Here is a 9,639-nt window from a genome sequence, read left to right as displayed (position 1 = left end):
GGGAGGGGCGCGCGGCTTCCGGCGGCCGTGGGGGGGTGGGCCGGCGAGCGGAGGGGGCCTGTCCCGGAGGTAGCGGCGGCGCCATCTTGGCAAAGGGGGGATCAGGAAGTGCGGACCGCGGCGGCGGCGGAGCCCGGAGCGGAGGCCGGAGGCTCCCGGCCCGCCGGCCCCGGAGCGGAGCGGAGCGGAGAATGCAGCAGCCGCAGCCGCAGGGGCAGCAGCAGCCGGGGCCGGGGCAGCAGCTGGGGGTCCAGGGGGCGGCGCCGGGGGCCGGGGGCGGCCCGGGAGGGGGCCCAGGGCCGGGGCCCTGCCTGAGGCGAGAGCTGAAGCTGCTCGAGTCCATCTTCCACCGCGGCCACGAGCGCTTCCGCATTGCCAGCGCCTGCCTGGACGAGCTGAGCTGCGAGTTCCTGCTGGCCGGAGCCGGAGGGGCCGGGGCCGGGGCTGCGCCCGGACCCCATCTCCCCTCTCGGGGATCGGTACCGGGGGACCCCGTCCGCATCCACTGCAACATCACGGTGAGGACCTTCTCGTTTGCACCGCACTGGGGTCCCTTGTCTGGTGCTCGAAATCACACCCTACAGCCTCCTGCTCTCAGAGGACCCGGGGGCCGGAGCCCCCTCTTGGGGCTCGGCTCCTTCTCCCCAGGCTGCACTCGTTTCTTTTGCTTGAGGTTTTGTGGTGCAATCACAGTCTCTACTGTTGACCCCTGAGAGCGAGGGACACCCGGATTTGTGGCCTTCGACCACCCCCTCCTAGGAACCCACCTACACCTCAGGTTTTATGGCTTTGGTTCCTTTTCATGACTCCTCCACAACTTTACTGTATCACTTAGGAAGGCCCATTTCTTCTCCCCACCCCCAACTCCAATAAAGAGTCCAGGCCTCTGCTGGAAGGACCTGGCCTGGAACTCGGCTCTGCTCGGTAGAGACCCCTTTTCAACAGTTCTTGCCACTTAGATGTTAGCACCTGTGGGTTCCCTACCCAGGCATCCCTCGTTCAACCCCTCTCTGCTCCCTGAATTGGCTCCACTCTGGATTTCATCTCACTCTGGTCTAACTAACTAACCTTTAACTCCTCTTTGCCTCAGCTGGTAGCAATTTTGCCACTCCCCTCCCGGTTTCTGGCGTTATGTCTACTTGTCCTAGCTGGTTGTTGCCTTTTCTGGTGGTGATAGTGTGTGTGTTGAGCAGTAATAGCGCCATTGCTCCCCAGTGGACTTCATTCCGTCCTAACTATACCAGATTAGGAAACACCTTACATGTGGCCTGCCTTATTTTATCCCTTGAGGAAACTGTTGGGTGTAATTTTGTAACATCTGGTACTGTGTGATACAGTGCTCACATTGGTTGATAGCACCCACTGTTAATGGTCTTGCCCCGCCTGGAGCTAGCTAGAGAGCCAGTGGGCAGTACCTTTAGCCACACTGGGCATGGGAGTGGCCTGGGGGAGAGACAGACTTGTGAATTTTCTGGTACTTGAACGCTTCAATTTGTTTTTCATGGTGTTTTCTCTCCCTTTCTGCCACCAAACCAGGCCATGGTGGTGAGGTGTGGGAGCAGAGTAGTCATGAGACACTTGAGTTTTGGTGGGGAATCTAGCCAAGCTGAGGCTTACCTCACCAAGCTATGACCACTAGGAGCGGCTCAGTCAAGTAAAGATTTTAGCATCTTTGGTCCTGTTTCTCCTGCAGCACTGGTTAGAGCTATGGCACCGCTAAGACCCCCAGTAGAAGTGGGTAAGGCTTCCCTGGCATGTGTTGAGACATCAAAGATTGGATTTTGCTAAGTGGATTCACTTTACGGGTAGGTTTGCTTCCTCCAGCGGCTTCCTTTCAGTTGCCAGAGGCCAGCTACTATCTTTGTCTTTGGGGGTTCTCAGCTGCAGTGCCCATGGCCCTTCTAAAGGAAGCTTGGCCTACACAGGTGCCCTGGCCTTGGGTAGAGTGGGGGAGTCTGTTTAGGCTCCTTTGGCATGGTGGCTCAGGAATGCTGGGAATGTCAGTAGCAGTGGCGGAGGCTTCTTTCTCCCAGTCCTTTCTCCTGGACTGAGGAGAGGGGCAGGGAGTGGTAGGGAGAACGGGTCTTAGAGGGTTCTGTCTTGGGGGGGGGGGCGGTTCCTACACATGCCCTATAACTGTTAGCTTTGAAGACTGTTTTATTTTAGTTCTTCCTCCCCTGGTGGCTACAGCCTGCATTTTTCTCATCACTGTGGCTGTTAGGAGGTGATCTTCCTTCCCCTGATGCTGGAGTGTGGAAACACTGAGAGCCTGGATGTGAGAACTTGAGTGTAACAGTCAGGACAGTAGGCCAGAGCCTCCTTCCGATGCTTAGTTTTCCCTGGTTTCTCCTCTAGAAGAAAGTAACTTTGCAGGTTGCTTCTTAGTTCAGGCCCTCCCAGGCTCTTTGTCTAGGGAAGCTGAACTGGCTGGCGGTTTTAGTGTAGGGCATGGTGGTGGGAAGGAAAGGAACCAAAGTCTTCAGGGAAGAAGGAAGGCTAAGCAAAAACTGGTTTTCCCTTGTGACCACTCTCCCTGCTCTCTCCCTTAGGAATCATACCCTGCTGTGCCCCCCATCTGGTCGGTGGAGTCTGATGACCCTAACTTGGCTGCTGTCTTGGAGAGGCTGGTGGACATAAAGAAAGGGAATACTTTGGTGAGGGGCAGGGGGGTAGAGTGCATGTGTTCCTGGTGAGATTTCAGCCATAACAGTACCCTGTGAGAGGCAGCTGGGTCTGAGAGTGGGGGGTACCCAGGTAGACTGTCTTGGGAAAGACTTCTTAGGAGGGTTGCTTTCTGAGGTCAGAGGAGGCAGATTCCTGTAGCAGCTCCAGGGTAGGTCCACTAGGGAAAGTCATTCCTGTAACTGAGGGCCATCCAATTAGAGAAACAGCCACCATTTTGGGATCTGAGCTAAAAACTCATCCATGCAACAATCCAAATTGCAGTAGGGGAGGTGTATTTGATGTGTCTGTGGTTCCCCACCCCAGCTTTTGCAGCATCTGAAGAGGATCATCTCTGACCTGTGTAAACTCTACAACCTCCCTCAGCATCCCGATGTAGAAATGCTGGATCAGCCCTTGCCAGCGGAGCAGGTATGCAGCTGACGACTGGGCTTTGGGTCTGTTGTTCAGTCATCCCAAAGAGCGCCTGACAAACTCTTGATAACTGAAATGGAACTGTGGTTGCTCCTGCAACATCCATTGCTCCCAAACAGTGATTCCCAGCCTTTTTCTTCTCCAGATGAGACTCTAGCTACATGAGGCACTTCCCACTGCTCTGTCCTATCAGAATTCATCCTCAGGTCGAGATGAGGAGGACGTGTTTACCATTATCTTAGCAATAGGAATTGATGACCCTTTGTTTAGACCCAGAAATGCACTGTCACTTAGAGGAGAGCGAATGAAAGAGGGGCTCTCAGAGAAGGTGAGCTAGGATCTGCAGAACAGATGACAAGAGCAGCCATGAGTTCTTTCTATTTTGTTTTTCTTTTCTTTCCTGGCATTGGTAGCAAGAGAATAATTGGCTGGTAGCAAAGTCATCCATCCCTTGGGCTCATGCTTCCACTCAGTTCTGGCTGATGGAGAACTGGCATCTTTATGGGCACAGTGCCCAGCTTCCAGACCTTCAGGGCCAGGGGTAGGTCAGGCTGCATTCTAACAACCCACTGGGTTCTGATCTTGGTCTTTGCCCTATTCTCCACTGCAGTGCACGCAGGAAGAAGTATCTTCGGAAGACGAAGATGAGGAGATGCCTGAGGTAGGCTTCCCACTTGAAATGGCATTGACAGGAAGTGTTTGTCTTTGGTGTGGGTCATTCCGTATAAACAGCTCCAGCTTCCAGCTGGGGAAAGAGATGTCAGTGGAACAAAGACTGGCCTGGAGTAAAGGAGATTGCCATCTATTATCCGTTCTTTGAAAACAAATAAATACTGTGCAAACTCATCTCAGATGGCTTCAAGAGTCTTGACAGACCCTAATTGCACCCTGATTGTCTTATTTGGAGAGTTTCACTTAGTAAGCTACAGTCTTTTCATTTCTAAAATAAGATTATGATACATATTACAGGGTTGTTTCGGATGGTAAATAATAATGTATAATATATGTGGTAGAACCTTTAAAAATATAGATGCTTTATTTTTTCTCACTTTTATATACATGGTTGTTTTCCCTGTGTGAATGTCTGTACACTATATACCTGCAGTGCATGTAGAGTCCAGAAAAGGGCATCAGATCCCCTGGGACTGGAATTATTTATGGTTATAAGCCACCGTGTGGATGGTGGGAACCAGTTTCCTAGAAGAGCAGCCAGTGCTCTTAACCGCTGAGCCATCTTTCTAACTCTTTGTTTATGTTTTGATATAGGGTCTTGTGTAAGCTAGGCTGGCCTCAAACTCACTTGTGTAGTTGAGGATGGCTTGAATTGATCCTCTTGCCTCTACCTCCCAAGTGCTAGAACTACAGGCGTGTGCCACCATGTCTAACTGTAGGTGCTTCTATAGAATATAAACAATACTTAAGTTGAGCTTCGTAGCCAGATAGGACTTAACCTTACTTCTGTGAAATCTGCTTTGCATGGGCATGAGAATTAATTCACTAGACCTCAACTTTCCTATAAAATAAAGATAATGATAGAATAATTCTTCAATGTTATAAAGGAATAAAGAAAGCTAGTGCGTGTTGCCCTTAGTACAGAACTTTATAGGATATCCTTTTGTGGTACTGTATCTCTGATCGTATTTCCTAGCCTTGGACCCAGATTTGGTAACTTTGTACTGATCTTCAGACCCACAGTGGGCTGATGAGCCATGAAACAGTCCTTCCTGGCAGTTCAACCCTCTGTACCACGCCCCCAGCACCTGACTGTGGAGCTGAAGCTGCCTCTGTGTGGCCTCTGCTTGGTGAGCCACTTGTTCACTCAGAGCCAGGTGAATAAGGACCTAATTATGTTGTTGAGTTTGGCCATCTCCTACTTTGGGCCACCTCATTTCCATCTTGGCAATGAGTACATCTGGGGACCCAATTCAGATCCTGCTATTGTAGGCAAAGAAGAAGAAATTTATTATTTAGTTTTCTCTTAACATTTTTAAGATATATTGTGTGTGTGTGTGTGTGTGTGTGTTGGAAGTCAGGACAACTTGGAGGAGTCAGTTCTATCTACTGGGTAGGTTCCAAGGATTAGACACAGTTATCAAGCTTGGCGGCAAGCACCTGTACCCTTTGAGCCTCTCTCTGGCTCCTAGTCTACTCTGTTAGGCCTAAGGTCCTAAGGACTCCTAAGTTTTGAGAGTCTAGCCTAATAAACAAGCTTTTTAATCATCACTGGAGGCCAAAGGCCCTTCACCTAGAAGTTGAGAAGTGTCTACTGCCAAGGAAATTTTAGGAACAGTTGAAGCAGGATCTTCCTAGGGAACAGAAGACAGTCTCTTTCTCAGTCCTCTTTGTAGCTCTGCTGCTGTGGTTTGAGAATTGAGAAAGAAGAAAATTGCCTTGGGAAGCCAGTTGTATTGACACACCTTTAATCCAGTACCCAGGAGGCTGAAGCAGGACAATCCCTCCAAGTTTCAATCTAGCCTGTCTAGGACAGCGAAGGCTATATAGCAAGACCCTGTCTCATAATAAAAGGTGCACACTTGTATCCCTAACACGTGACAGGTGGAAGCAGGAGGATCAGGGGTTGGCTCACTATGTTATGAGTTTGAGGACAGTCTGGGCTATATGAGACTCCATTTAAAAAAGCTAGACCCAACTTGCGTTGGCTGTTAGATTGTGGAGGGAATGAGGCTAAGCCGTTTTCCAGAACTGGAAAATGTATTACCAAGAGTGCCATGGGGATTTGGGGCTCTGGGATAGGGGGACTAAAGAAAGGATAGTCTATCCACTACCTTTGTGTTGTTCCTCTGCACTCCCACGCCTACCTCAGGATACAGAAGACCTAGATCACTATGAAATGAAAGAGGAAGAGCCAGCAGAGGGCAAGAAATCTGAAGATGATGGCATCGGAAAAGAAAACCTGGCCATCCTAGAGAAAATTAAAAAGAACCAGAGGCAAGATTACTTAAATGTACGTGCCTTGTAGAGAGGCAAGGCGAAGGGTTGGTGGGTGCTGACTGGGGAGCAGCAGGCCATGCCCACCAGTGTGAAGTGCTGCCTCCTTTGTTGGATCTCTCTGATCCTCCCCCGATGCCAGACTATCTTAAGGTTTACCCACCAGATCAAGGAGTAATCGTGTGTTCTCTCCTTCCCAGGGTGCAGTGTCTGGCTCGGTGCAGGCCACTGACCGGCTGATGAAGGAGCTCAGGGATATATACCGATCACAGAGTTTCAAAAGTGGTGAGTTTGCCCAGGGGCGGCACAGGAGTTTCTCCAAAAGGACGTGGTATGGGCTGGAAGATGGCTTGGTGGATAAAACCACTTGCACCAAGTTTTAGGACCTGAGTTCAGTCTCTGATACCCACATGACAGAGAGAACTGCTATTTGCACGGATGGCACTTGCACACGCACAGAAATAAGCAAATTCATGTAATTGTTTTTTAAAGGATGCAGTATGATGCTGACAAGAAGCCCTGAGAATTTCTAGATCACATATATGCTTATAAAAGTTTCAGACTGGGATTGGAGCTCCTCAAGGCATGGGTTGGCACATATCCAGAAACAAACATGGACCCTTTGAGCCTTTTCCCCCTCCTTTTTCATTTTTTGAGACATGGTTTCTCTTTGTAGCCTTAGCTATCCTGGAACTAGCTCTGTAGATCAGACTAGCCTTGAAACTCCATAAATCTGCCTGCCTCTGCCTCCCAAGTGCTGGGAATAAAGGCGTGTGCCACCACTGTCCAGGTTGAGTCTTTTTCTTAGGAAGGGAGGGCTCCACCTGTTGGTCCAGACCCATCTTACCGATGCTTCCTTTCCTTCCAGGAAACTATGCAGTCGAACTCGTGAATGACAGTCTGTATGACTGGAATGTCAAACTCCTCAAGTGAGTGGCAGCTCTGGGATGAGAAAGTGGAGTGACTGGAACCTCAGGGGCACTTGTGTCCCATCCAATGTGTTGGTTGCAGGGTCCCAGGAGCAGGTGTGGGCAATGGGGCCCATAGGAGGCTGCTCAGTCAGGACCCAGCAGTCTGAGCCCAGATTCGTTGCTTTGTAGAGTTGACCAGGACAGCGCTTTGCACAATGATCTTCAGATCCTGAAGGAGAAGGAAGGAGCAGACTTCATCTTACTTAACTTCTCCTTTAAAGTAAGATGGCTTGGTCCCAGTGCTCTCTTCCTGACTGAGCCTTCCCTCCCTGCTTTGAGTCTTATGAGAGTGCAGGCCTCTCTTCCCTGACTGCTGTCTGCCTCTTTCTCAGGATAACTTCCCCTTTGACCCACCGTTCGTCAGGGTTGTGTCTCCAGTCCTCTCTGGCGGGTGAGTGACTGGGCAAAGGGAATAGGCCATTTGTGATGCAGCAGGTGAAGAAGGGACTGGACCTCTGGCCGGGCACAGCTGACTAACCCTTCTTCTTGCAGGTATGTTCTGGGTGGAGGTGCCATCTGCATGGAACTTCTCACCAAGCAGGTGAGTGAGCCTGTTTCACTCTTGGCCATTGGCCTGGGTGGGGCTGCCTGAGCTTTTACCATTGGAGTGGGGGACAAGTCATAGCCATAATATGGCCCTTTCATTGCACTAGGCAGAGCCTGTGCCCAGGAACTTAGGTGGACAGGTGGTGACTGTGCTGGGAGTAAAGGCCCTTCTGTAAAGGCAGCCTCTTGACTAGAAAGGTGCTGACAGTTTCTCAGGAAGCTGTATCCTGACTTCTGCTTTGTCCCTGCTGTGCCCCAGGGCTGGAGCAGTGCCTACTCCATAGAGTCCGTGATCATGCAGATCAGCGCCACACTGGTGAAGGGAAAGGCACGGGTGCAGTTTGGAGCCAACAAAGTAAGGGCCCTGGGACCGTGGAGAGCCAAGTACAGCTTGGGCCACTAGCAAGCTAAAGCTGCCTTGGAGGGCCAGAGGATAAAGCCTCTGAAATGGGGGGGGGGGGTGCTTGGCCTCAGGCCTCAAGGGCACCCACAGATGTTGGTGTGGGCAGAGGTCTGGAAAGGGAAGCTGTGTGTGGTGTGTCCTCAGGGCCTTCCCAGGCAGTGGGGCGTGTGCTGGAAGCTGGGACTCTTGGTTCCGTGGGTGACAGCCTGCAGATGAGGGACAGTAGGCTGCAGCTGGCCATAATCTGACCTGACGACTCTCTCCCCAGTCTCAGTACAGCCTAACAAGAGCACAGCAATCCTACAAGTCTTTGGTGCAGATCCACGAAAAAAATGGTGAGGTTGGGACCTGGCCCCTGAAGAGCCAGCCCCGTGCAGGGCCCTGGCCCCACACCAGTCAAGTACAAGAACCTTTGGTTTCTGAGCTTTACTGCCCAGTTCTCTAGAGTCTGAAGGTGGCTAACCTCACTCTTCCCCAAGAAGTACCGGGCGGGGGGCAGGGAGTGTCTAAGGTAGACTGGGTATTGTCATCTAATTCCGGTTACTTCTGGGTGGGCTCACCATTCTCTCTCCCTTATAATAAACAACCTCCGGGTAAGTATCCTCGGCTTCCCTACACCTGTGTCCCCAGTGTGGGGATTGGACATCCTTCCTAGGATCTGCTTTCCTGGAACAATGGAGATGTCCTCAGGGATTGGGGTGGGCAAAATTGACCGGGCCTGCCCTTTCACCTTGCTGGTTTGTGTTTTTTGTGCAGGCTGGTACACACCCCCAAAAGAAGATGGCTAACCCTGGAGTATCATCCCCTTCCTCCTCCCCCAGGCACCACTGGACCAATTACCTTTGAATGCTGTATTTGGATTTCACGCTGCCTCTGGTTCCCTCCCTCATTTTTCCTGGACGTGATAGCTCTGCCTATTGCAGGACAATGATGGCTATTCTAAACGCTAAGGAAAAACAACAAACACCACACTGAACTGTTTCAAGTACTCAAGACTGACTACAAACCAACCACCTTGCTGGAACCCTTGCTAGCAGGCATTCTTATAAAGAAACTCTCAAGCCTCCTTACATTGCTGGAAACTCAGCTGTGCTCCAGACTAGAGCCTCCTTACCTATGCTATGGGTTTTTAATTTATTTTCTCTTATTTCATGTACACTGCTTTTTTTGGTTACAGTGTATGATGGATGTGTATGAAAAAAAAATGTATCTTTGGGAAAACAATTACAGTTTGTTAATTTGAAGATGCTGGTCTTGACTCATCCTTATTTTTATTCCCACATCCCCTGACTGCTGGGGAGGGGGGAGGGATGCCAGGCCCACCATGTTTTGGTAGCAAGGAGAAGCTGCAGAGAGGCTGCGTTTTGCTGCTAGCACAAGAGAAATGCCAAGCTGAAGCACTTGCCTGATCTGACCCTAGGTGGCTCCTGAAGGCCTCTGGAGCAACCAGCACCTCTATTCATTCTTTGGAACAGTCTGGCCTGCTGAACTACAGTGCAGAGGCCCAGAAACAACCTGATTGTTACTGCTACTTTGTACTAATCTCCATTTTGAGATTTCCAAGAAAAAGATGAGACTCGAGTAGCTGCTTCATAAACTCCTTTTAAGACAAGAGGGGTGGGCCCAGGCTCCTGGGTGCATGAGGTTTTCTCTAATCCCAGCAACCTGCTGAGT

At 50.6% G+C, this 9,639-nt stretch overlaps 1 protein-coding gene across 1 annotated transcript; it reads left to right on the top strand.

Moving 5' to 3' along the window:
- The first annotated feature begins 94 nt into the window (after positions 1-94).
- Positions 95-9,209, top strand: Ube2q1 (ubiquitin conjugating enzyme E2 Q1). Its single transcript, XM_085678191.2, has 13 exons — positions 95-518; positions 2,550-2,654; positions 2,989-3,093; positions 3,707-3,757; positions 5,921-6,061; positions 6,246-6,330; positions 6,914-6,974; positions 7,146-7,236; positions 7,349-7,407; positions 7,509-7,557; positions 7,822-7,917; positions 8,234-8,300; positions 8,722-9,209. Exons 1-13 carry the CDS (start codon positions 192-194, stop codon positions 8,751-8,753), a joined length of 1,269 nt encoding a protein of 422 aa, XP_085534317.1. The 5' UTR covers positions 95-191; the 3' UTR covers positions 8,754-9,209.
- The last annotated feature ends 430 nt before the right edge of the window (positions 9,210-9,639 follow it).

The sequence above is a fragment of the Myodes glareolus genome, chromosome 17 (genome assembly GCF_982192425.1).
Source record: "Myodes glareolus chromosome 17, mMyoGla1.1, whole genome shotgun sequence".
Lineage (NCBI taxonomy): Eukaryota > Metazoa > Chordata > Mammalia > Rodentia > Cricetidae > Myodes > Myodes glareolus.
The sequence above is the reverse complement of the archived record's forward strand: the minus strand, read 5'-3'. Positions and strand labels throughout refer to the sequence as shown.